General features: G+C 46.1%; 2 protein-coding genes across 14 annotated transcripts in view; one reads left to right on the top strand and one right to left on the bottom strand.

Moving 5' to 3' along the window:
• The first annotated feature begins 36 nt into the window (after positions 1-36).
• Positions 37-24,823, top strand: Lig3 (DNA ligase 3). 6 transcript variants are annotated; one of them, XM_085695534.2, is made up of 20 exons: positions 37-192; positions 2,538-3,091; positions 5,530-5,673; positions 8,100-8,297; positions 8,970-9,121; positions 9,891-10,057; positions 10,182-10,259; positions 10,879-11,047; positions 12,506-12,661; positions 14,353-14,484; positions 15,088-15,167; positions 16,237-16,324; positions 16,618-16,695; positions 16,942-17,065; positions 17,886-18,028; positions 18,352-18,426; positions 18,793-18,939; positions 19,769-19,976; positions 20,616-20,737; positions 21,764-24,823. In XM_085695534.2, exons 2-20 carry the CDS (start codon positions 2,542-2,544, stop codon positions 21,995-21,997), a joined length of 3,045 nt encoding a protein of 1,014 aa, XP_085551660.2. In that variant the 5' UTR covers positions 37-192; positions 2,538-2,541; the 3' UTR covers positions 21,998-24,823. The 6 variants fall into 6 exon arrangements, with proteins under 6 accessions (XP_085551660.2, XP_085551661.2, XP_085551658.2 ...); XM_085695535.2 differs by having other exon boundaries at positions 8,097-8,297; positions 19,769-19,853; XM_085695532.2 differs by having other exon boundaries at positions 8,097-8,297.
• Rffl (ring finger and FYVE like domain containing E3 ubiquitin protein ligase) overlaps positions 24,350-27,104 on the bottom strand; it is a 67,017-nt gene continuing 64,262 nt past the window's right edge. For all 8 annotated transcript variants that reach the window (XM_085695541.2, XM_085695544.2, XM_085695538.2 and 5 more), the window contains one exon: positions 24,350-26,785. In XM_085695541.2, the coding sequence (XP_085551667.2) occupies positions 26,604-26,785 (182 nt within the window). In that variant the 3' untranslated portion in view covers positions 24,350-26,603. The remainder of the gene's footprint in view (positions 26,786-27,104) is intronic.

Raw genomic sequence — 27,104 nt, 5'->3', positions numbered from 1 at the left:
GTGGCGGCTGGAGGGGGTGGGGTCCGAGGGCACAGGCCCGGCTCGGCTACTGCGCCTGCGCGCTGCCTTCAGTTCAAGGACCCGTATTTAAAGAGACAGGCGTTCTAGTCATCGTGCGAGGCCCGAGGCCTTGTGGGCTCCTAGGCGGGCGGCCCGTGTGGAGCTTCGGAGCCTGGACAGCCGGGAAGGAAGGTGAGGGGCGGCGCGGCTGGCCGCGGGGCGCGGTGTGGGGAGGGATAAGACCGGGGCCGAGCGCGGCGTGGCTGGAGAGCCCGTGGCTCCTCCCCCGCCCGCCGCTCAGCCTGGGGGCACACCCTCCGTGACGTGGCGGGCCCCCGGGAGCCCACGGGAGGCCCGCGGCCCCTGAGACCCCAGGCGGGTACTGGGGAGGGCAGGATGCTACCCGCGCCCGAGTGGAAGTCCCTAGGGGTCTGGGGTCCGGCCGCGGCTTCCCGGCCGAGCTGCTCTCCGCGGCTCCAGGGCTCCCGAGCCTCCCCAGGCGTTCGGCCCCGGTGGTTAATTGTCCTATCCTGGGCTGAGGGCTGCATGCCAGCCACCATAATGTGCGGAAAGTTGAAGTCCTGCTCTCTCCTAGCTCCTCCTCGGCCGTGCCGTCCTTCACTCGCTTCTCTGATTGTTAAACGTGAGGCTTGGGTGACCCACTATGAGTCTCCCCAGTTAATGGACCTTCTCTCCTCCCACCTCCTCCGCCCCCCCCCCCCCCCAGTCATTGTTAAATACACAAGTTTGGTATACATTCCCCGGGAATTGAGAACTCTTATCTCCAGCCTGCCCTCGAATTCGTTGTGATTTTCCTAACCACCCCATAAGGTAGTTCTAATCTTGGAGGATGTTTTTTGTTTTGTTTTGTTTTGTTTTTGAGATGGAAGAGCTTGCTATGTAGCCCTGGCTAGACTGAAATTTACTAAGTAAACCAGATTGTGTAGCTTCGAACGGACACCGCAGTCTTTCTGTCTTTGCCTTCTGAGTGCTGAGATTACAAGCAAGAACCACCATAATTAACTGTTATAAAAATAAAACTAGGGCAGGGCGTGTTGGTACAACGCCTTTAATCCCTGCACTCAAAATGCCAGTCTGCCCTACATAGTGACTTCCAGTACTACATAGAAAGTACTCAAAAAATAGAAAATAAACAAATATAAATTGAACGGGGCATGGTGGTGCACGCCTTTAATCCCAACACTCAGGAGGAAGAGGCGGGCAAATCTCTGTGATTTCGAGGCCAGCCTGGTATACAGAACCAATTCCAGGAAAGCAAGGGCGGTTACACAGAGAAACCCTATCTTGAAAAGTAAAAGCAATAGATAGATAGATGGATGGATGATAGATAGATTGATTGAAATTAGGATTGGTGGCTCATATCTATAATCCCAGCTCTAGAGAACTGGAGGCAGGATTGACTGTTTTGAGTTGGCCTTGTTTACATAGCAAGTTGAAGGAAACTGAACCACCTGGTATCTGCTGCCCACCCCATGGGTAAGCTCGCTTCCTGTCCTTTCCCTTCCATAGTACACAGCCCTGTTGTGCTCTGTGTAGCAGTGGGGAAGTGAGCTTTCTGTTGACACAGTAGCAATTTTACTTCACAGCAGTGTGGGGACAAAAATAGTTTCTACTATATTGGAAATTAAAACTATAAAGAAAGCCACTTAAAGTTGGGCGGTGGTGGTGCACGCCTTTACTCCCACCTCTCGGGAAGCAGAGGCAGGCAGATGGATGTCTTAATAACCAAAACAATTACATCGTGTTTATGAAGTTTCCCTGTGAAATGTAACACGAGGTACCTTTAGAAAACAAGCCATTATAACAGATTTGGAATTTCAGAAGAAGGCCCTCCTTTGAGAGGCAGCTCATCAGAGCCTATAATCAGATTGACTGCCTAGGTTCAAAGCCATGCTCAGCCATTTGTTAGCTGTGTGACCCTCAGCAAGTTACTTTGCCTCTCTGCTCCAATTCCATCTGTAAAATGTAACTCACAGTAGTACTTAATTCAAGTAGTAGTTGTTCTAAGAGTAAAATTCTTAGAAACAGAATAAGCAATTCCCTTGCTTAATTCAGCAACCTAAATCAGGGAAAGTTGAAATAACTGGACTGTAAGAGTCAAAGGTAGTGATGGATGAATCAATCCAAGTAAAAGCAGTGATTATACCTAGTACTTCTTATAATTACTTAAGTGCCTTTTTTGTTTGTTTTTTGAGGCAGGGTTTCTCTGTGTTTTTCATGTTTCTCACAGAGGTCCATCTGCCTCCCAAATGCTTGGATTAAAGGCATGCACCACCACCGCCCAGCTAGAATCTTGGTAATATTTAAAGGGCACCATTGATTACTAGTATCTCATATTGTTGATGTTGCATGCCCCTTTGGAAACTGAGTTTTCCTGTATTGGAACTCTGCTTCAGCCTAGGTGAATGCATTGAGAAGTGCTTGATTAATCACGAGCTCTGTCTGAGATTCTGGCCATTAAGAAATTGGAAGCCCGTCTTCACATCTTTGTGTTTATTTTCCACCCTTTCATACAGCTATATGACTTTGGCTTTCAAGATCCTCTTCCCGAGAAACCTTTGTGCCCTTGGCAGAAAAGAACTGTGCCTCTTCCCAAAACAGAATCACTGGTCTGCCATAAGACAGTGCATCCAGTTGTTGGAAACAGATTTCCTTCGTGGGTGCTGCCTCCTCCAGAGAAAAAAGCCTGTCCTATCTTTCCAGAGAGGGCATCTAAGACCACGTGCCACCCACCTTGTTTTCTTCCCAGGATCGCATGTGGGACTCTGTACTAGCCCCTGTGAGATGGCGGAGCAGCGGTTCTGTGTGGACTATGCCAAGCGGGGCACAGCTGGCTGTAAGAAATGCAAGGAGAAGATTGTAAAAGGCGTATGCCGCATTGGCAAAGTGGTGCCCAATCCCTTCTCCGAGTCTGGGGGCGATATGAAAGAGTGGTACCATATTAAGTGCATGTTTGAGAAACTGGAGCGGGCGCGGGCTACCACAAAAAAAATTGAAGATCTCACAGAGCTGGAAGGCTGGGAAGAGTTGGAAGATAACGAAAAGGAACAGATATGCCAGCACATTGCAGGTGGGTTGGAGAACCTGTTTTCTCCGCTTGCTGGTTCTGGTGCTAATAGAATAGGATGCAAGGAGACTAGAGTCTGGGAGATTTCTTTCTTTGTTCATCTTGCTTGGGCATAATTTCAAATTCACACCGTAGTTATAAGAATAAAATTAATACCAAGAGCACTCACATTCTCTGTGCACAGATTTCCCTCTCTATACTAGTCAGTTTACTCTTATCATTTCTGTCTATGGGCTCACTCTCTGCTTATCAGGCTTGTTTTTATTGAGCCATTCAGAAAAAATTGTATCATCAGGCCCTGTAGATACTCTAGGTGTATCTTAAAAATAGGATCTTCTCTTACATGATCATAGTTTACCTGTCAACCTCAGTAAATTTACCTTGATGCAGATTATTCTTATCTATATACTGTTTTGTCAGTTGATTGAATATTATAATTTGGTAGTACCCATTGTAGGGTTCAGGTCTAGCATCAGATTAGTTACTGCATCTAATTGTCATGTCTATTTAGCCTCCTTTACTCTGCAACATTTCCAGAGGGTCTTTTGGGCTTTTGGTTTTGTTTTTAGATGTGTTCTTGCCATGCCGTGTAACTTGGGCTGACCTCACACTTGGAGCAGTCTTTCTGCCTTGTCTCCCCAGGACTAAGATTATAGGCTTGTGTCACCAAGTCTGTCACTCTATGGTCTTTCTTTTATAAGTTGATATTTTTAAAGAATAAAAGACCCGCTACCACCATTTTAGCTGTCACCTTTCTATCTTTACAAACTTGTAGATTACTACTTTCCCCTGGGACTTAAAGTTCATTATGGTACTTAATTGTTCCATATTTGGCCAGCCTGCAGTCTCTTTAAGGTGGCTTCTATATCCTGTAAACCCTAGTTTCTCTCTCGTTCTCTCTGCAGTCTTGCTGTGTAGCGTAGCTGACCTTAGACTCTCAGTTGTTTCTGCACCAGCTTCTCAACTCCTGAAGTTGCACATAATTGCCAACTACACCTGGCACATCTTTTTCCTTGCTTTTTAGTTAGGTGAGGTGGCAGTCCTAGGTACTCAGGGGTGAGTTTAAGGCCTGTGGGCCATGTTTTATAAGTACTTATACATTAGGCATAAGAGGATGCTCTTGACTTCTTCTGTGTGCCCTCCCCTCGCTGTGGCAGTAGCCATTCCTCCAAGGAGTCTGAATTCCCATTAGTGGAAATAGTTTTGGAAACTAAAATCTGGATGCTGTATGTCTCATAATTTTGGGGTGTATTTGCTTCTAAGTCCTTGGAACAGACAACTAGAAAGATATATGTGTGCATATACATAGAATCACATATATGCATATATCCACACATACATGTTTACTCCTATATGTGGTTGCTGGGAATTGAAGTTAGGACGTCTGGAAGAGCAGCCAGTGCTCTTAACCACTGAGCCATCTCTCCAGCCTCCAGGCCTCTATTCTCAGCCTTTGTTACTGATTCTATCTTATTCAGGGCAAGGGAAATACAGTCAACAGAAATTTTTCTACAAGTGCCAAACAGGCATGCTCTGGTTTCTTCTTTTTTACTTTGTTTTTTCTATATATTGGGGCTATTCCACAGAGCGTGGTCCAAGTTCTGTCTATCAAAATGTGATTACTGGGGTTGGAGAGACGGCTCAACAGTTAAGAACAAAGGTGTTTCTTCCAGAAAACCTGAGTTTGATTCCCAGCACCCCCATGGCAGCTCATAATTATTTGTAACTCTAATCCCAAGAGATCTAATGCCCTTTTCTGGCTTCCCTGGGTACCAGGAATACACATGATACACAGACATACATGCAGGCAAAGCACCCATTCATACAAAAAAATTTTTTAAATAAATGATTATTGATTTACCTCAAATCTCTACTTTAAGAAATTATTATATATTGGATAAAAGGTGGGGAATTTTGATGAAATTTCAAGTTACCAGTAGAGGTAAATTGTAGCCCAACACCTTCTCTTACGCACTAAGGTACGGTTTGTGAGTCAGGCAAGGGGCTGGAGATTGAAACAAACACACACACACAGCCAAGAATGCTCTCTTTATTGTGTTCTAGGGCGCTCATATAGGGTCTCCTTGACGAATGGCCATGCCCTAACTCTCAGCTGCAAGCCCACCAGAAACCACTTCCCTGCCATCAGGAACTCTTGAGCGTCTTGCTCTCAGAGCAGCTGCAAGCATAGGAAAACAGGTTGTTTACTCCAGCAGGCAGGGAGTCCACAGTCCCCAACAGTAATTGATCCTCAAATTTTCATCTCTCTGTCCAATACCCTTTTACCTTCTCCCAACACTCAAAAAGACCAGCCAGCCTGGGGTCGTAGTACAGTAGAAACTTAGCAAGCAGAGATTTGAGAACTGTTGATAAAATCTCCAAAAGCGTCTTTGGCAGTCTTTCTTTGAAGGATATTTTTGTTCTTTGTGTGGGTCCTGTAGATCTGTCTTCTAAGGCAGCTGGTACACCAAAGAAGAAAACCGCTGTCCAGGCTAAGCTGACAACCACTGGCCAGGTGACATCCCCAGTGAAAGGTGCTTCGTTTGTCACCAGTACCAATCCCCGGAAATTTTCTGGATTTTCAGGTAAGATTGGTTTAAGGCTACTGTTAAGGTCCTTTCTCCTTTGTGTGGAATCTTCTCTGGGGTTCTGGCTAAATGAGAATGCTGTGTTGCTGTCTGTCTGGGGCAGTTCAATCACAGCTGACTCTCAGTGCTTCACTCCACAGCATTTCTTTGTGTGCTCAGTCTCTGGTGTAGCAGGAACATTAGTTGGTTTCATAGTTGCATTTGTCAATATTCGTCCACTTGAAGTTATTACCCGGGTCAAAAGGATTTTTCTAATTTGCTCTTTCTTTGTTGGTGTTTTGTTGTTGTTTGGTTTGGTTTTTCAAGACAGGGTTTCTTTGTGTAGCTCTGGCTGTCCTGGAACTCCCTCTGTAGACCAGGCTGACCTCGAATTGACAGAGATCCACCTTCCTCTGCCTCCTGAGTGCTGCGGTTTAAGGCATGAACCACCACCGCTTGGCTAGTTCTTCTTTTTTTATGACAGAATTCTGAGAAGTTGTTTCCCCAAGCTTCCCTAAACTGGAAAGGAAGTGTGGGAGGATAGGCCACGCATAGAACATTTTTCCTTGATAGTCAATTGTCCATACATTCCTATGGTAGAGATGTGTAAGCAAGAAACTAGAAGGAAGATCTGAATGAGAAGTGTCCTGTTTTGTTGGGAGACAGTAGGGCTCATTAATTTAAGAAGGTGAACTTGGGAATTAACAGGCTCTGGATTCAGGCTCTATCTCCAATCTCTTGTTTATGTCTTGGCAAGATAAACAAAGAGTAATTTGTGATTACATACAGACATAGGTAAGTTGTTTCTGTTATATAACAAACTACTGTTCATGGACTGGAATCAGTAAAACTTTGCTAGAACCTATGTTGCAGATGGGAGTTGAGAGGATCATTTATTGGCTATAGCAAGAGAAAGCATTGGCTATAGCTTTTGTTCTTTCCTTAACCTGAGAAGTGCTTTTCTGTTACGTTCATTATGCTCATTTTATGAATGAAGTTCAGGTCACAATGGAGCTATTACTGCATTGTTGTGTTTGTCCCAATAATGTATTATTTACCTTATACCCTGTAGCCTGTTTCATTGTTTGAGATAAACAGTTCTTAATGACTGGCTCAGTTGAAGAAAATAATAAAATAAAACCCTTTGAACTTTGAGTAGTTTGGAGGTTCAAAGAAGCCTAGATGTGAAGTCAGAGGTTTGGTTCATGCTTGACAGCTTGGTGCTTTGAACAAGTCTTCACCTGTTTGATTCTCTGTGGCTTTGTCTGTGAATTAAGACATTAGTCCTGTCATGAGGACTATGGGATATAATGTTACAAAAATTATGCCTGGATCTGTAGGAGTTTGCATGCACACGCGGTTAATTTGTTCTGTTTAAGAGAGAGAGTCTTTGCTAGCGAAATGGCTTACCTGTTAAAGGCTAGACTCATAACCCAGAAATAGAAGAGAATCTTCTGTCCAGGCTGTTCTGGAATTAAGATCCTCCTGCCTCAACCTCTCAGGTGCTAAAATTACAGGCATGTGCTGCTGTCTCTGACAGTTTTTATTATTTGAGAACTCAGGTTTGTTTTTTTGTTGGTAGTAGGCCAGGATAGGGATGCAGATAACACACCCTGGTCTTGTGCGTGGAATTTAGAAGAGCCGAAAGGAATAGGGTGCTCTCCTTCTTGAACCCAGCTAAATACTGTGCTTTGGAAAAATTCCCACCCCACATCAGATTTAGATTCCAGGTCAGATTTAACAATGTACAAAACCCAAACCAGAAGCTTTGGTAAACAGCTCCTTGGTATAAGAACTCCGCCTTGGCCTTGTAAAGTGGTCACAAAGAGGTGAGAAAGAATCACCAAGGATTCTCTCTCTCAAAATAAAACTGCCTTTTATTTTGACAATAAGAAAAGACAAACTGGAGTGGTGATTCCTGACTTTCTTGCTGGCACACCTGACTTGGCTCCTTTACCAAGGAGGTAGGTGGTCTTGAAAGCTATCTGCTCTCAGGCCTTGGTCTCATCAGTAAGAAGACAGTGAACCCTATAATCTGTCAGATTTGCACAGCTCTGACCGCGCATGATGGCAATATTTTAAATTAGCATGTCCTTTGGTTTCTTCTCCCTTTTTCAGCCCAGCCTTTCTGGAGTCAGAATTAGAATTGCTGAGATCCACCTGATGGCTGTGGCCTGAAAGCAGCCTTTGTTCCTATATGAGATGCTCATATAAATAGATGCTTCTCAGTCCAGTCTTCAAGCAGTGGTATTTGGGGCCAGTTTTACTTGCCCACCCTATGTATACTTGTGACAAGTGTGTAGTACATTTACCCCCAGTGACTTTTTGTGGGGATTAAATAAAACTAGGTATAAAGTCCCAGCAAAATTTTCATTTCCTTCTTTCCTGTTTGTGCTTCCCAAAAAGGAAAAATGGATCATCTGTGTTGTTTCTCTCTCCAGCAGCCAAAGCCAACAACTCTGAGCAAGGCCTCTCAAATCCTGCCCCAAAGACAAGTCTGTCTGCAAGTAAATGTGACCCTAAGCACAAAGACTGTCTACTGCGAGAGTTCCGGAAGCTGTGCGCCATGGTGGCTGAAAATCCTAGCTACAATACAAAGACCCAGATCATCCAGGACTTTTTGCAGAAAGGCTCTGCAGGAGGTAGGGCCACAAGCATCCTGAGTATGTTTTCCCTCTGAAAAACTCAAAGCCATGACCAGCTTTATGGGCATAACACACCGGTGTCTTGAAATTCTTGATAATCTTGGAATGGGATCCTGTAGCTGTAATTGTCACCAGACCCTGCATATTATATAGCAGTTCTGCTCAGGGTATTTGGCCATTTTCTTCCTCTGCCCATATTTTGTCCTAAGGAGGCAGAAGAACCCATTTGACCAGTAGAGAAATTGTTCACTTGCATACGTGATTAGGTGAACCACATGCCCAGTGTAAAGAATTGTCTGACCCTGTTTCTTTCATAGATCTAGCAAATTGTCACTCAGTATCTGTTACATCATCACAAAGTGAAAGTCAGGGCTTCGCCCAGTGGGAGATCATGGGGTAAAGGTGAGGCAGACAAAGCCCATAGCCTAACTGCTACTACTATAGTGATAAATACAGGGAGCTGTGGGAAGCAATCCCTGCCTTTTTAGTAATTTAGATAGGGTCTCACCGTGTATCCTTGACTATCTAGGTACTTATTGTGTAGACCATGGTGGCCTTCAACTCCCAGAGATCTGCGGGGTTCTGCCTCTGAATGCTGGGATTAAAGCTGTATCCATCACACCTGGCAGCTCCATTTCTTCATGGAATTTTCCTTCCTTTTGTTTTCAGATGGCTTCCACGGTGATGTGTACCTGACAGTGAAGCTGTTGCTGCCGGGAGTCATTAAGAGTGTTTATAACTTGAACGATAAGCAGATTGTGAAACTTTTTAGCCGCATTTTTAACTGCAACCCAGATGAGATGGCCCGGGATCTGGAACAGGTCAGAGGCGGGTATAGGGAGGCCACAGCCCAGGTGGGACTCTGCCGGGATTTAAAAATAACTGAGAGCCAGGCGGCGCACACCTTTAATCCCAGCACTTGGGAAGCAGAGGCAGGCGAATCTCTGTGAGATTGAGGTCAGCCTGGTCTACAAGAGTTGCAGGCTCCAAAGCTACAGAGAAACCCTGTCTTGAAAAACAAACAAACAAAAAACTGAGCACATAGTGGTATAGGGAACTGAAACTTACTGAACAAAATTCTGTTCGACTGTGGAAGCTGCGGGTGGACACAGCTGTTTCTTTCATAAGTTTGATAACTGAAAGCATACCACTGCCAAGCCACAAAAGGCCTTAACTGAAAAGTCAGGACTTCAGACTTCTTTTTGTCTCTCCTGGGGCTGTTCTAGGCTTTATTTACTTGCTTACTTGCTTGCTTGCTTTCCCTCTTTCTATGTACTTCCCATTTGTCTTTGGCTTGTTCATGGCTCCAGCCTTGCTGCCATGGAAAATTTCTATCCAAACGTCTACTATTGGAAGGCCTGTGCCTCTAAGTTGAGATTCTTAATAGGAATCAGATTGGCTCTATCTTGGATTAGTGCTGTCTCTACTCAACTAAAGCAAGTGGGTGGCCTTGTGTGGATAGATGGGCCCTTCTAGGAACTGGCTAGGAGAGTTTCTGAGAACGATTTTGGTGTGGTGGAACTCTTGATTTATCGTTAGTCCTGAGCTCCCTGGGGTTGCAGCAGTTGGCATTTTGGTTTTTGGAGACAGGGTGACGTGTCTGAGACGATCAGAGTCTTCTTTGAGCAGAGCAAGTCTTTCCCCCCAGCCGCCAAGAGCCTCCTCACCATCCAGGAAGTGGATGCCTTCCTCTTGCACCTGTCCAAGCTCACCAAAGAGGATGAGCAGCAGCAAGCCTTGCAGGACATTGCCTCCAGGTGGGGGAGCTGCCCTATTCAAACCAGACCCATTGATGGGCCAGGGAGGTGGACTGCTCTGGGAAGGAAGGCTTGGAGATCAGAGCTCTTCAGAGATAAAGCTGAATATTCCTCATCTCTTTAGGTGTACAGCCAATGACCTTAAGTGCATCATCCGGCTTATCAAACATGATCTGAAGATGAACTCAGGTGCAAAACATGTGTAAGTACCATAGCTCCTCTGACAGCCTGCACTGCCAACTTCTTCGTTCCCCGCTACTCTCAGGACTTGGGAGACCTGCTACAGATTTGAACCCTAATTGTTATTTCCTCTTGGACCCTACTCCCCTCCACACCCTTTTCTCACATATAAAGTGGAGACAGCTATCTTTAACACAAAGCTGCTACAAGTGAAAGTCTGGAACAGGCTTCTTGTGCATTCCAGCCTCATCCTCTGCCAAGGCTGCACCAAGTAAGGCACAGGGTCTCAAAACTCTGGGTGTTCTGTTTTATCTTTTCCTGTGCCACCTTTGATTTCCAACCTTTTGACTTTGTAACATCTACAAAATTCATGCTCAGGAACTGTTTATTCAAGTTTCAAAAAAAAATTAGAAAATAAATCAGAAGTTTTTTTAAATAAATTTGACGACTTTGTGGTGGGGCACGTTTGTAACTACCTTTGACTCCATGTAGCTACTGCTGTAGGTTGGACACAACTTCAAGTTACAAGGAGGGAACTTTAAGGCTACTTCCCCAGCATCTCTCCTGTCTGACAGACTGCTACCCTAAGCCATAATGTCAGATGTAGAGGTTTGTCTCCTTGCTCCTGTCTGCCTTGGCAGGTTAGATGCCCTTGACCCCAATGCTTATGAAGCCTTCAAAGCCTCGCGCAACCTGCAGGATGTGGTGGAGCGGGTCCTTCACAATGAGCAGGAGGTGGAGAAGGACCCAGGTCGGCGACGGACTCTGAGCATCCAGGCCTCACTGATGACTCCTGTGCAGCCCATGCTGGTGAGGAACACTGCCTTGTTCCTATCACCCGTGTCTCTAAGTTGCTGGCATCTGAAAGGGGATGAAGGGCAAGGGTTCTTCCCTGTAGGTTGCCTAGAGAAGTGTGGAGAAGGAAGAGTGGAGATGAGCAGAGCAGTGCTAGGCTGGGAAGTAAGGCGCAGAGGAAGGCAGTGGTCTAGTACATACAACCTTAGCGTAGCCTCCGGCACTGCCACCAGCAAGCCCTAGAGTCTGAGACGGGTCACTGGGCCTCTTTAGTGCTTTACTTTCCTTGTGGGAGTGGCATCTGAGACCAAGTAGTTTAGCATCACACTTGAGACAGGGCTATGCTGAGTAACTCCCAAGACTGTGACCTCCTGTAGGAGAGCTCAGAGCTGGCAACAGCCAGGCCTCGTGTGACAGGGAGAAGCAGCAGTTCAAGGAATAGAACCTCACTTCAGTTCACAACTTGGGGTTCTGCATCTTTAGTGAGGATGGGCTGGCCCTTCTGGTATTTATGTGTAGCAGAGTCAGTATCTGCTGCTCTGCCACTTGCTGTGAGGCCCCTTGAGCTTTCCAAGGGTATATAGCGATTTTTTTTTCTTTTTCTGGAACTATCTTATAATACTAAACCCTTGAGTTAAGCTTTTATGTTTGGGATAGGGAAGAATTCTCCTGCTACCAGAAATATAGGATAGTCAGTGCCAAAATAGTATGATCTCCATGCCGGGAACAGAACCACCTCCTTCACCTAGAGAAAAGGGGCCTTTCTGGCTTCCTTGGGAGTGCTTCCTAGAGTCCTTCCCACAGCCTTGTCTGAAGAACGGTGCTTTAGCACATGGTCTTGGGAGGAGGCTGTGGATGCACAGCTGAGGCTGTTTAGTGGCTGCCTGACCTTAAGTGAGTGCATAACCTCCCAGAGTTCAGTTCTCTCCTGCAGCGTTTGCCATGTGAGGCATCACCAAAGATGAAATGACATTGTGTTTTGTGGCCTGACAAGAACTACCAAAATGGTAGTTACTGTTTGGGTCTGACTGGTGCCAGTGTGTGAGTGTGTCTGTGTCTGAGTATCCTCAGATTACAGTCACCCTGCCAGCCTCACTGCCACTGGCCCTCTTCATTTCCACCCCTCCATCACTTGCACTGGGATAGCAAGTGTGTTTAGTAAGCCAGGTGCCTTGTAAGAGCCTTAATTATTGAGGATGAAAATCTTACTTCAGAAGACTTATTCTAAAATGGATAGCATTTATCTTTTCCAGAAAGCAGACTGTTAAGTCAACTCTGGAGGTAGATGAACTATTTTTTTATTTGAGATAATCTTGCTATCAACTAATGATTTTTCAGTCACAATATAGCATTGCCCAGCCTTTTGAAATACCATCACCCCTTTAGCAGCAGTCTGTCCTGGCAAACCCAGCCCCAGGCTCTGCTAAGGAGCCCCAGTTGAAGGGATCCAGCATTTGCTTTCTCCATCCCAAGGCTGAGGCCTGCAAGTCCATCGAGTATGCAATGAAGAAGTGTCCCAATGGCATGTTCTCTGAGATCAAGTACGATGGTGAGCGAGTCCAGGTGCATAAGAAGGGGGACCACTTCAGCTACTTCAGCCGCAGTCTCAAGCCTGTCCTGCCTCACAAGGTAATAGCCTTCAGCCAGGACTCTCTCCTCCCTGCCTGTAAAAGTCACCAGGCCAGAACTGCAGGGCCTTTCCAGCTGTACTTCACAGAAGGGAGTTTGTTTTTATCTGTAAATAAATGGAATTCATTCCTGGACCCTTCTAGTAATGAAAGGCTGCTCAGCTGGGACAGCCAAAGAGCTCCGACTTGGATTAGTTGGGTGGAAAAGTGCTCCCTGGATGGTGCGGTGCAGACAGTGAGCTCTGTGCAAGTCTTTGGTGTTTCTCTGTCTCCTGTGCTCCTTCTGGGCTAGATTAAGGTTCATGTACAAGGAACTGTTGGGCTGTCATTCGTTAGCTTGCTCAACAAGTATTTCTCAAATGCTATGCACTATTGTAGCTAGTGGACATATAAAAGTACAAACAATGGGTAAAGTATTGACCTTCATGGAGCTTATAGTTTGTTAAGTGCACAATATTGTGGGGCTGTCTGGGATCCCAGATTCCTGCCCTACTCAGGATTGGTGGGAATTGAAAACCTTATTCCTCAGCCCTTCTCAGCTCCCAGGCCCAGTCTTTTGAGGTCTGTGGGAAAGAAAGAGTTGGGTTTATGGCCCCAGTAGCTTGTGAGTAAATGGAATTCCTAGCATTGTCAGCCCCTTCTTTCCCAGTTCTGGCTTGGTTTCTCAGAGTCTATGGATTGGGGAATGTGTTGTACAGTCTAGTATAGACATGGTAGCTGGGCCACTTGTTTTATGTATTCAGCAAGAACACTGAGCAGTAGTGTTGCATGGAGCTTTACCTGAGGCTCATCTTGTTGCACTGAAACTGATCAGTACCTGCTGTGAAAAGGATGGTGTGAGACAGACTGTCTTGTGACCCTGGAACATTTGAACACAGCTTTCCAGAATACGCTTTCTTTACCTTTCTAAATATTACGGATTGAACCTAGGCTTACACAAGCTAGGCAAGGACTGAATACTAAGCTATATCCCCACTCTCTGGAAGGGCTAGGTTGGGGATAGAGGGAAGTAAGGATGGATGGTCAGGTCTTTTCTCATCCCACTCCATATCTAAGGCGGGGACTGTCTGTGTGCTGCTCTTAGCTGAGGAACTAGACCCTTTGTCGAACCCTTTGGTATCCTTTGTCAAGGAATACCTGGGGTTACAGTGGGACCTCTCCCACTGAGCGGTCAGAAATTAGGGCTCTGCCTATGTTAGGAACAATCCAGTCCCAGGGCTCATACTCTGAAGTCAGCAGGAGCTTCAGAGCTCCCACTTAGAGAAGACCCTGTTCTCATTCCTCACTGTTCCCAGGGCTTTGTTTCTCTCAGCCCTACAACTCATGTGTTTCCCCATCCCAGTCCTTAGCCCGGTAACAGCAATCTTCTGTAGTGGACACTGGTCTCCACCTGCCCATCGTTCCTCTTTCCTCCTCCCATAGCCGTCTACTTCCATGTCCTCCCAACAAACTCAATTTCTTCTTTTTTCCTCCAAACCTATAGAACATGACTCCAAGTAGGCTAGCCATTCTCTGGGTCTAGACAGAGGTAATAAAGCAGATAGTCTGGTCCTCTTTCCGGGAAGACTGACACACACTGCTTGGGCTTCTACATGTTGTCTCTACTATTTTGCCTGGGCTTTGGTCACTGTGGCTTGGTTTTAAGTCTTAACTGCCAAGCCATCCTTGCCAAAGCTACCTTTTTACTTCCAGGTGGCTCACTTTAAGGACTACATCCCGAAAGCTTTTCCTGGGGGTGAGAGTATGATCTTGGACTCCGAGGTGCTCCTGATTGACAACAACACAGGCAAACCACTGCCCTTTGGGACTCTGGGAGTGCACAAGGTACACATTGAGAGTCCTGTGTGCAAAATGTGTTGTTAATCTAAAAGGTAGTGAAGAGGGGATAAAAGCACATAGGTCAGGGCCTGTTCCATTGTTTGTTCTTCCATTAAAAAGGAGTTCCTTATTAGGAACTGCCATAGAATTGAGTTGGTTTCAGTTCACTACATGTTTTTCCATTACTGTAACAAAATACTGGAGGCCACTGTTCTATGAAGCATAGTTCTAGAGGTTACGGTCAGGAGATACAGGGCCCATACCTTTAGATCACTGCTAGTACAGCACATCATGGCAAGGACATGTGACAGAGCAAAATCACTTACATCATGAACTGAGGGGCACAGAGAGGGGAAGTCCCGCAGTTCCTTTAAGAGCACACCACTAATGACGTAAGACCTTCCCCTACCTCGCCAGCCTGGGGTCCAAGCTTTTAACACTTGGGCCTTTGGGAAACGTTAGAGATCTGAAATTTAGTGAGTACCATCTATGGATTGTTCTATGGCCTCGGCCTGTACCGACAGAACTGTTCACTGGGGGCTGCAGAAGTGGACTGCTATTCCCCTGATCTAGTGCCCACATGTACCTACTGCCTCATTTCCCCTACAGAAAGCTGCCTTCCAGGATGCTAATGTCTGCCTGTTTGTTTTTGATTGTATCTACTTTAATGATGTCAGCTTGATGGACAGGTAAGATAGCTAGTGTTTTGATGGGTTTTTTTTTGTTTGTGTATATGTGTTTTGTTTTTATATTTTGCAGTACTGGGGATGAAATCCAGGGCCTTACATGTATTAAGCATATGGTCTACCATTGGATTTTACTCACTGGCTATCATCTTTTTGGTCGGGGCGGGGTGGTGGTGGTTGCAAGACAGGGTTTCTCTGTGTAGCTTTGGAGCCCATCCTGGAACTCACTCTGTAGACCAGACTGGCCTTGAACTCAAAGAAATCTGCTATCTGCCTCCTGAGTGCTGGCATTAAAGGTGTGCACCAACACCACCCTGCCTCTGGCTACTATTTATAAACCCAGAATCTCTCTGCACTGGTTGGGCCTTCCGCTAGGAAAGAAATAGGGGTTGGCTAACATTTGTGCATTGTATCTATCAGTTTGTAGGGGATGCCATGGGTGAAGCATCCAGTCTAGAACTGACAGTCTTGAGTAAGCTGCATCCACAGGCTTGATCCTACATAGCTGATACCTGTCCTTTATGCACTTAGGATGTCTCCTTAATCCTGTTTCTATAGCTCCTACATAAATGATTAAGAAAGAAAGTGGAAAGAATTGATGGAGCAGGGTCCTGAAGCTTGTACCAGCCTTGGGTTGGCATTAGGCAGGGTGTGGGGCCTAACCTGTGTCAGTCAAGCTGTACACTCAGGCTAGCCAGTCTGGGGGTGGGGTGTAGACAGAGTGGAGCATTAGCACAAAAGTTGTAACATTATAACAAACAAAAAACCCCACAAGGTTTCAGGTGGGACTAGGATTGTAGTCTGGAATGGAGGCTGGTGTTCTCTTGGCTCGATAGAGGAGAAAGCACAGTTAAGAACTGGCTGTGAGCCACACCACAGCTCACAGGGGTCCATCTCCAGTGCTGATGAGTTCATGTAACCCTTGACAGCAGAACCGTTCATAGAGGAGCTTGGATCCATAGCTGTCCCTCTCCTGAAGCATCAATTTTATCATTGGGCAATGTCCTGTGTTAGAATTCCTCCTAGGGGTGGGAGGAAGGCTCTTTTCCCTCAGCTCTTCTGTTTCCCTCAGGCCTCTTTGTGAGCGACGCAAGTTTCTTCATGACAACATGGTTGAAATCCGTAACCGGATCATGTTCTCAGAAATGAAGCAAGTCACAGTAAGTGAAATTCCTATCCTAGGTGGGATCTGATAGCTTTAGAACAAAGCAGAGGACCCCATGGAGTGTGAGAGGATGAGCCTTGGGTATACTTATGGAGTGCATATATTACATAACTGTTTGAACTCTGAAGGGCGGGGCATGAACCTTCCTAGGCAAGCAGCCTTCTTCTCAAAGCCACAGCAGCTCTTGAGGACCGTTTCCTTACATCTAACTGTGTTTCTACAAGTGTATAGAAATGAACACGGTGTCTATTCTCACATTGTGTGCACATCTCTCTTACTGTCCCTCAGAAAGCCTCAGACCTGGCTGACATGATAAACCGAGTGATCCGAGAGGGCTTAGAAGGGCTGGTGCTGAAGGATGTGAAGGTAAGATGGCTACACCCTTGTCTTTTCCTGCTGGAGATGATGGAATCATTGGAGGTGGGAGACAATGAAAGCTGCATGAGAGTCTTTTCTACTTAACTGGGGCAGGCCGGTCCCGGATCTGAAAATGGCTTTGCATGTGCTATAGTGCCTGGAGACAGAAATCTGGCTGGGCCACAGTGGTGAAAAGATAGGCCCTGCCCTTCTGAATTTTGTACTCTCTGTGATCTATTTCTTGTGTCCCCTCAGGGTACATACGAGCCTGGGAAGCGGCACTGGCTGAAAGTTAAGAAAGATTATTTGAACGAGGGGGCCATGGCCGATACAGCTGATCTGGTGGTTCTTGGGGCCTTCTACGGGCAAGGGAGCAAAGGTCAGTGGTGTCTGGTCCCCATGGTGATACTCTTATCAGAAGATTCACACTGGCCGCCTTGCTAATTTGATCTGCTGGTCATCGATTGCTTGGTCCTGGGATCTGGGGCCTTGATCACATCGGGCAGTGGCGTCTGGGAGCTACAGGCTGACACACAGAAATCAGTTAAGAAGAGCTTATGCCCCAAGCCTTTCGACATAAATTGATCACTAGCACCCACATAGTGAAAGGAGAGAACTGACTCCAACAAGTTGTCCTTTGACCTCCACACACTATACTGTAGTTTGAATACTGGAGTATGATTGGCTACACACAAGTAGACATTCACAAAAAAATAACAAAAAAATGTTTTAAAAGGGGAAAATAATAAAAAGAAGTTGATCAAGAATACCTTCTTCTGTTCCGACATAAGGGAACTCAACATCAGCTGTTTCAAGACCTGACTGACAGCTTCCTTCTCAGAAAACTCTTGTTTCCTGATTGGGGAGAAAGATGAGATCTGAGATCTTAAGGCGGTGTCAGGTTATGTCTGCTATGTGTCAGGCACTGTCCAATTCCCTAGAGCCCATGTTTTTTTTTGTGTGTGGGGGGCGGGGGAGTTGGTTTTTTTTGAGACAGGGTTTTTCTATGTAACAGCATTGGCTGCCCTGGAACTCTGAAGACTAGGCTGGCCTTGAACTCAGAGATCTGCTTGCCTCTGCCTCCTGAGTGCTGGGATTCAAGGTGTGTCCCACCTCTGTCAGCTACTCTAATACTCTTGATGCTAAGGCCCTGGTCCTTGCCCATTCTAGCCCATACTCAATTCATGTTCCCCTCCCAGGCGGCATGATGTCCATCTTCCTCATGGGCTGCTATGATCCTGACAGCCAGAAATGGTGCACTGTCACCAAATGTGCTGGAGGCCATGATGATGCCACACTTGCTCGACTGCAGAAGGAGCTAGACATGGTGAAGATCAGCAAGGTGAGGTTGAACCCTGGCTCCAACAGTCCTCTCTACCAAGACACAGGATGTGCTCTGAGGACTGAGGTCTGCAGGTCTGGTTTTAATTCAGTAAGGAGCTTACTTCTTGGCCATAGGAGCAGGATTAAGCTTCCAAATCTCAGAGATCCTGCCATGTGAATGGTGGCCTGTGTCCTGTGGACCACAGCCTCTCTGGAGAGGAAGGATCTCGTGGGGTGAGGGGTCAGTTTTTTAAGCTAAGCCACATTTCAGTCTCATTGCCAAAGACTTCAACTTTGCTCCAGCATGACAGTAAGCCCAAAACAGTGTCTTTTCTCCTTCAGGATCCTAGCAAGATACCCAGTTGGCTGAAGATCAACAAGATCTACTATCCTGACTTTATTGTTCCTGACCCAAAGGTATCAACTTGATGGTGGTTTGTGGTCCCCACCCCAATAGTATGTAATTCTCCAGTGCCACAGAAGTTAGCCCAGGCTGGCTAAAGATCCACCCAGGAAGGGACTAGGATATTCAGCCAAATGACAGACACAAAGCTAACCAGCCATCACTGAAGACTTTCCTTAGTAGAGGGAAAGCAAACTCCCATCCACATGTTCAAGGACCTGTTGTAGAAGGACCTAGCCCAGGCAGGTTTCAAGGGGAGGCAGAACTGGCTCGCATGCCTCCTGGGTACCTCTGTGCCATTTTCCCCCGTTTGCCATTTTTCTGGCTGCTGAAGATTTCCTTCTTGGCCATATATAATCTACCTGTTTCATTCCTGACAGAAAGCTGCTGTGTGGGAGATCACAGGAGCAGAATTCTCCAAATCTGAGGCTCACACTGCTGATGGGATCTCCATCCGATTTCCTCGCTGCACCCGAATCCGGGATGATAAAGACTGGAAATCTGCAACTAACCTCCCTCAACTCAAGGTGCCAGCTCCTTGGCTTTCGAAATATCCCCCACCCCACTGTCTTGTCCTTAAAAGAGTTTTGGGCTTCTGGCCTGTTCACAAGTCTTTTGGCTTGTTACCTTTGTTCCACAGGGACAAAACAAGGAGAGCAATTAAGAGTTGAAACTTCCTCCCAGCTTACCCTCCTCAGGTCCCCTGAAGGCCCCTCTAGCTTCCCACAGCCTTTTTAGGAATTGCCCCAGGCCACAGTTCTATTTCACTAATTAAGAAATGAGGTTTAGGGGCTGGAGAGATGGTTCAATGGTTAAGAGCACTGGCTGCTCTTCCAGAGGACCCAGGATCCCCAACATCCATACTGCAGCTTACAGCTGTCCTGTAACTCCAGTTCTAGGGAATCCAGTACCCTCTTCTGGGCTCTGTAGGCACCATGTACATAGTACACAGATACACATACACATTTTTTTAAACTAGGATTTAGGCAGAATGTAGGATCACACACCTTTAAAAATCTGGCAGAGACAAAGTTTCTCTGAGTTCAAGGCCAGCCTGGTATATATGGTAAATTCCAGGCCTGGCAGAGCTACACCATGAGACCCTGTCTCAAAAACAAAACAAAATTGTTCTTCCTCTGAGCCTGTAATCTCAGCACTGGAGAGGCTAAGATGGGAAGATCTTAAATTTAAAGCCAATCCAAAAAAAAAAAAATCTTGGGTGCCACAGAAGGTCACTTTCACTAGTTGCTCAGATAACAGGGCCCTATTTTTATTCCCTAACCCCATGTGCCAGGCACCACTCACCTAGACCCAGGGAAGGAAGTGGCAGCACCTAACTTCCTCCTTACTTCTTAGGAACTGTACCAGCTGTCCAAAGAAAAGGCAGACTTCACCGTAGTGACTGGAGATGAGGGGAGTTCTACTACTGGAGGTAGCAATGGTGAGAGTGAGGGCACTGCTGGGTCTGCTGTACCCCACAAGGCCCCCAAGACACCTCCTAGTAAGTCCTCTGCCAGTGGCAAGAAGACTGAACAGAAGCTGAATAACTCCAATAGCAGAGGTGGTAAGTAAGAGGGCCTAAGGCGATGGAGAAGGATGTGGGTAGGAAGAGATGGTAGGGCACAGACAGACATTGAGACTCTGCGGTCAAATGTCTGTGACTAGGTGTCCACTACAACAGACATTCAGTGCATTCCTGGCATGTGACTAGCCATGGACCAGAAACTGTTTTACTCAGTAAATCTGAGTGACAGTACCCAGGAGAGCCAGTCTGACATGGGAATGAACCACCTTGGAGCTGAATGGTCTAGTTGATAGCCTTGTTCCCTTTTCTTTCATGACCATAGCAGAAGTGCCTGACCCATCTCTTGGCTCCCCAACTTCCAAGGCCATCAGCAGTTCCCTTTGTCCTCTGTTTGGTTTTAGTTTTGGTTTTTTTTTTTAATTTTAATTTTTTTTTTTTTAATTTCTTCTTACTCTCTCTTTGGTTTTGTGGTTTCTGTATAGCCAGGTTTACACCAGACTGGCCTTTGACTCTGTGTGGCCCAAAATGACCCTAAACTTCTGAGCTTTCTGCCTCTACCTCCTTAGTGCTGGGATAATAGGCATGTCCCAGTTTGTGCAGTGCCAGGGATTGGACCTGGTGCCTCATACATGTTCGGCAAGTACCTAACTCCATACCTTGATCTCTGCTGTCCTGCAGGCAACAAGGTGATTCCAAAGCCTTCCCCCATGAAACCAGGAGACAAGCTGGCCATGAAGTCTTCTCCAGTGAAAGTGGGGGTGAAGAGGAAAGCTGCTGATGAGACCCAATGCCCGACAAAGGTGAGGGAAAGAAGAATGATGGGACAGGCCAGTTTGGCTCAGGGCCTGGAGTTCCAAGCTCTTGTGTGTGAGGTTGAAAAGGTGTCTGTCCCTATTGGTCTGGGGGAAGGCTACAAGTCCTTCCCTTCCTGTTTGGCAAGTGAGCAGTCCTGCTACTCCACCCTGTGCCCTTTTGTTGCCTTGCAGAGGCGGCGGGTCAGCCAGCAAAGAGGAAGGAGAGCCGGAGGCAGGAGATAGAGCCAGCCTAGCAGGAGAAGCTGCAGGGGCCCAACGAGCCGCCAGTGTCAAGTTACAATTTACATTAAAAAACTAAGTCCAGTCTGGGTGAGGGGTGCAGCAGTGCCTTTGTGTCTCTCCGGCAGGTCTAACTAGCAAGGAGAGGGAGATGGCTATGGCATAGAAAACCCAGCTAAGGAGCATATTTTCCCTTTAGTTGGTCCTTGGTCTGGCAACACCTGTTGAATACCTACTGAGATCAGCAACTAGCTAGTCTGGTGCCCTTGGGTGGCTTTTGACCCAGAAAGTAAACGAAGAAACATGATCAACAGAGATTGCACCCCTGCCCGAAGATAAGCATAGAAGTTGAAATCTCGGGGTCTAAACCCACTTCTCAGTAGAAACCATTCAATCTTCCTCCCTGAAGCCCTTGAATTTATCCACACTGATGAGCAAGACTCCTATGCACTTTATCTAGGTAACTGCAGAGCAGGTTACTTAATCCTTGGGAGGTATTTTACATTGGGTGGCTCTTGGAGAGACGCCCTTTTTCCATATCTTGGCCTCAGATATTGGAGCCCATCACTTCTCCCTTTTCTCCTAGTCAGGGACAGGAGAAAATGTCAGACCTGGGTCAACCAGAGTGACTGGAGGATGGGTTAGCAACACCTCTGCCTTTCCCCCAGTCATCTGTCTTCGTCCTAAATCCTAGACTCTATGCACCCCAGGCTGTCGTGTATTCTGGTGGGTAAAGTTGCATGTACGCCCAGGATAGGGCTCACTCTGCGTGGACTACTACTCTGTTTGCAGGTGCTGTTGGATGTCTTCACTGGGGTGCGGCTCTACTTGCCACCTTCCACACCAGACTTCAAGCGGCTCAAGCGCTACTTTGTGGCATTCAACGGGGATCTGGTACAGGAGTTTGACATGGCCTCAGCCACACATGTGCTGGGTAACCGAGAGAACAACACTGAGGCCCAGCTGGTCTCTCCAGAGTGGATTTGGTCATGTATCCGAAAACGGAGGCTGATAGCCCCCTGCTAGACCTTTATTCTTTCTCTTTGGGATGTCCTTGCCTGCCCACTCTACCACATGAGGCTCAGCCTGGATGGTAGGGGCTTCTTCGCCAGGCAGTATACCTTCTTATACCCTCCAATTCTTCATGGTCCTTTCTGGATCAGGAGCTAGTTGCTGTGGGCACAAGCAATTCTCTTGCTAGTTTAACTAGATCTTTCAGATCTGGGTGCTAGCTTTGTCTTCTTGTTTAAAAAGAAGCCGACCTTAGTTGTTTGAGGTGCTGATAACCAACCTAGACCCTTATGCATGCTAGGCACAGTGTTGTGCCGTTGAACTACAATTTTATAAGTGAGAAATCTTAAGCCAGACATGGTAGTGCATGAGGAGCAAGAAGTCAGAGGATCAGGAGTTGAAGGCTAGCCTTGAACAAAAACAAAAAAGCATCTTTTCCCCCACCAATTCCACCCACCTCCGTGACTAAGGAATGAAGGCTGAGCAGAATCTGCTTCCTTTGTCTGCTCCTTTTTCACTTCCATGTGCATCTTAAAAACTATATTTAAACTGTCCTCGCACGCTTCCTGTATGTGGCAAAACCTTTATTATGCCTGGTCCCTTTTGTCAGGATGAACCGTCATGTGAAAGAACAAAGTGGACTCTGATGGTTGTAGCTTCCAGGTCCCAGCTTGGAGGGAGAGGCTGTCATCTATAGGAAAGGTGGCCTCCTCAAAATCGGAACTACTCTCAGGAGTACAGATCCACAGCCAGGAAAATCTACACACCCTGCTTTCCATGGCTGGCTAGCTCCTGTGGCAGATTGCTTGCAAGGCAGCTGCACACAGAGCTACACTGTTTGCAACAATGGAAATGTCCTAAGCTAGCCTCATCTGGTTGTCAAGCTCTCGAAATTTGGCACTAACACCCTCATTTTAAGACAATTCAAATTATCTCAAGTCATCAGTGACCATCACACACCTGAGCATCAGTTCCCCAGTGCCTCTAAATCACTGGATGACTGTAACCTCAAATGCCTTATGTAACACATGAGGCACAGAACCTGGTACAGATGTTATCCAGGAGGAGGCCTGACTTACCACCTTGCATGACAAAGTTCACACTTGGCTCTGGGCTTCTTCAGGTACTGTAGTAGACTGGCTTCCAAGTCTATGCTGTGCCACCTCTGGAAGATCAGTTCTCTCTTATTACCAACTCAACAGGCTTATCTGTTATCTCCTGTCAGCTAGGACACTATGACCAAACCTCTTAAACACCTATGTGGGCCTCTAAGATACAGACATACTACCCCAAGTATTCCTAATACCCTACTAGGAGGTTGCTTACTGGTCTGGCTTTGCCTTTCAGCTACTGTTTAAAATGTCCAGAGGGAAGACACAATGTAGATGCTCTGACAACTAGGGCAGAGTGGGTACTACTCAGTCTGCTGAGTAACATACTTTTTAATCCACCCTCAAATCAAAAGCTGCTTTTTGCTTTGAGTACTTACCTGCATAGAATCTCCAACTTCCTTGAACCAAGCAGCTAGGTAGAGGATTAAAGATAACTCTTCCCCACCACACAGGGCTGAAATTTCAGCCTCTTGTCCCTCCAATGCCTTACTATGTATTCACTCCAGTTCACTGGTGTATGTTTCTTTCAGTCTGACATACTTCTCTCTGCAGGGAGATTAGACTGTATATATACACCTTTGTATCTTTTCCTGTCTCCACCCAACCCTAAGCGCTATCACCCTAAACCTCTCCTGCTCCTCTCTGGGCCTCGGTTTACATAGTGCCAGCTGATGACAGAGTGGCCATCACTGGATGCTGAACAGGTCAGCCATTAGCAAGACTTACTCTCTTAAGAGACAGGGTAGAATCCTGTCTTGTCCAGTTTTCCAGTGGGTGACACACTCCTTTCCCTTCCTCTCAGGCACCTGGTCAGGTAGGCTAATATAGGTCTATATGTATTTTGCAGTCTGTTCTTTAGGATGGGCCAACCTTTGAGCCATACTTGTCTGTCACAACTATATTCACTTAACTGGCTACCTAGCTGTTCTGAGATCCCATCTCACCTAGCTCTTGAAGACCCTTTTCCCAAGGGGACTGTAAATAATCCACATGGTGCTTCCATTTGCTCTTGAGAATCATCCTTACACTAGCTCCACTTCTAGTCTATTCCATAATTTCTCCCACACACTCGTGATTGTAGACAAGTCATAACACCGTGCAGGGTACCTTGACCAAGGTCAGGTGGCCCAAACATTTCTGTAAGTGGAATGGAGTCTCTGAGGAGCAACAGCTCTGTGAACCTGGCCTGATGCTTGCGTATATTCACTAGTACTTTGGGGCCCAGGCATCATCCCCACACCAGATAGGACAGGTATCTATATTTAAAATTTATTACAAAATTATAAAGCAGAGCTCTGTAACAAAAAATACACATTTGGGTTTGCTTCTTAACATCCAGGTGAGAAAATCTTAATATAAGCGACTTGGAGCAACACATTCACATCAAAGAGATTTTTAACAAATTTGTACGATATAGACTATTAATTTCTTTACAGCTTATTAGTTTAGAACCGACTATTCCAACCTATGAACCAGTCAGCTGTCTGTCTTTTAAAACTAAGTCTCAACTGAAATCTTGGTGCAATCACAGCGAAGTCCACAGAATAGTTGGAAGGATTAGGTGTTTCCATGTTAATTAAGAACCAAGGATCCGTGATGAACAGAAAGGGGCTCAAGTACTTAAAACAAAACAAAAAAAATCAGGTTTTCTACCTGGGGTGAATATTAACTGGAATGGAATCTTAGAATTCCAACTTTCATTTGGTGTAACAATAAAAAAGTTGTTTGACATCTGGATTTTTTTCCCAAAAGATAAAAGATTTAGAAGTAAGTTCTTCAAAACAAGTAACCTCAGCTCTGTCACTCGGGTTGCTAACAGGCCATCAGTATATTATTTCTGTTGCTGTCTAGGAGGTAGGGAGGTAAGGCCTCAGACGGGAGAGCAGTCGTAAGAAGGGGAGCCAGCTCTGAAGGATTGTTAGGTCTTACTGAGCTGCATAATCAGACCTGTTTCACAGTGTGTTCAGGAGCAGCAAAACCAGTGGGCTGTGCTAAACTGAAGACATTGTAAACTACAGTACTTACTAGGGAGGGAACGGGAATATTTGTGGAGGAGTCTCTTGATTCCTGACACCTACAAAGGCTTTGACCTGAAATCTGGCCATCTGGACTTAGAATGTAGAGGTAAAGTGGCTGCCTCCGACAACTACTTCATAGAACTATTTGATCCCCTGAAAGAATTTAGAGGTTAATGATGGGAAGAAAGCATAAGTATTTCTAATAGCCCCCTTAGAGGTGCCCCTCTGCTTTCCAGGGTCATGACTGGTTCTTCCAGTCTTACTTAGCTGCACAGTGGAGGGTAGTGGTTTTATCCAGGAGGGTCTGCAGCGGGTGCATCCTACATAGGAACACATAGTTCCTTCTGTGCCTGTTGAGCTGTTTCAGCAAACACCACTCAAACCTTTCAGCTATGTCAGTGATGTAAAGACCCCTTGAGGCTCAAATCATGATTTAGAGAATGCTTTGTGCTGACCTGCCCAAAAAGCTGAGAAGCAACCATGGGCATAGTCCAGCCTAATTCAGCACTTTCCAGTGCCTCATACACTGTCCTGTGTGTCTGTTCCTCAGGAACTCCATGAGCAGCGAGGTGAAAGAAGAGCAGGGGCTCTTGGCCTAAGTTCCTAGGCCTTCATAAGCAAATGTAAAGCCAAAGAAGAGGAAACTATTAAAGTGGTTTCTTAAAAGAAAAACAAAAAACAACAACCAACTTTTAGTCTGCTGAAAAGTGAGGGTTAGAAGCCAAAGCAAACAGCTATGGCCTCTATTTCTCTTTCCTCATAAGCCAAGGTTAAAGATGGTGCAGTCAAACCCAAAGAGAAGCAGCAGAGATGACCCACACACCATCTCTTAGGGATTTCCCAGTAGTTTAGGGTCAGGTCAGGGCATTGATAATTTCCAACCCCAACACTAATAGAAGTGACTCAACTTAGAAAATTTTCTACAGTATTTAGACTTAATTTCTCACCAGAAATCAGTCTACTGATCCAAATTCTGACCTAGGAAATACTATTGGTCTGGTTAATGTATTTTTTTGGTCCATAGAAACAAATGGGATTTTAGGCAATGTAGTGGACTTAAAACATACAGAAATTAGAAATTTAAATCCAGATGTGCTGGGTGGGGAAAGGAACCATTTCTAGCAGTACTTGTGATTGATGAAACTGGAGGAGTGGTGTATGGGATGTGTGAAATGTGTCTTAGGTTCTCAGGAAGGGAGAAAGACATGGTCCAAGTTCTGGAAAGTTCTCTTCATTGATTACCATCACCAAACAATGATCAGAGAAGCAGGCACTCACCCATGTGATCTGAATCAGTTCCCACTGGCTTTGGGCTCTGCCACCTAAGAGGTACACTCCATGGCAAGACAGGTATGCCAGGCACCTCTGCTTGTCCTGGTCTTAAGAACACTGCCAGTTTCTCAATAAACTGCCTTTGTGCATCGGACCAACCCTGAGCCCAGACACTGTGGGCTATGTCCTATAAGGCACTGAAGAAACCAATGTTAGCCCTCAGGACCGGAAGACATGCACTGCTCGGATGACGTACTGCCGGCAGATAGGACATTCGTTCATGCGTTTGCCACACTTGGTACAGGTCACCATGTGGCCACACTCCAACAGAACGCAGTCAATGGGTGAGTCCATGCAAATCTTACACAGGTTCTCCTCCAGGCCAGAAGGCGCTGCTCCCCCTGGATAACAAGGCAGGAAGAAAAGATTACGTCTCAGTGTATGAGGGGCTGTATAGAGCGAACCCTCAAATCCATACTTCTCTCAAAGTGCCAAAAAAAAAAAACAAAACCCCATAGTAACCAAACCACCTCCAGCTGCTTGTTGAGCCTCCACTCCTGCTAAGAAAAGAGGGGTCTGAGGGCGTACTCTCAGATCAAAAACATCCAGGACTCAGAACTAAGGAATAGTTCAAACTTAAACTTAGGGCAAGGAGGACAATACAATGAGTGAACTGGGCTTAGTACCACATCCCCTGAAGCAGAATGTACAGAAAAGATA

Source organism: Myodes glareolus, chromosome 9, assembly GCF_982192425.1.
Source record: "Myodes glareolus chromosome 9, mMyoGla1.1, whole genome shotgun sequence".
NCBI lineage: Eukaryota > Metazoa > Chordata > Mammalia > Rodentia > Cricetidae > Myodes > Myodes glareolus.
This window is presented reverse-complemented; position numbering and strand designations above follow the sequence as displayed.

Excerpts from the sequence above, each read along its gene's own strand:
- Lig3 (XM_085695532.2), top strand. The coding sequence starts at position 2,542 with ATGACTTTGGCTTTCAAGATCCTCTTCCCGAGAAACCTTTGTGCCCTT. Across the intron at positions 16,325-16,617 it reads CAGAAATGAAGCAAGTCACA|AAAGCCTCAGACCTGGCTGA; the intron begins GTAAGTGAAATT and ends ACTGTCCCTCAG. Across the intron at positions 18,940-19,768 it reads CTAACCTCCCTCAACTCAAG|GAACTGTACCAGCTGTCCAA; the intron begins GTGCCAGCTCCT and ends CTTACTTCTTAG.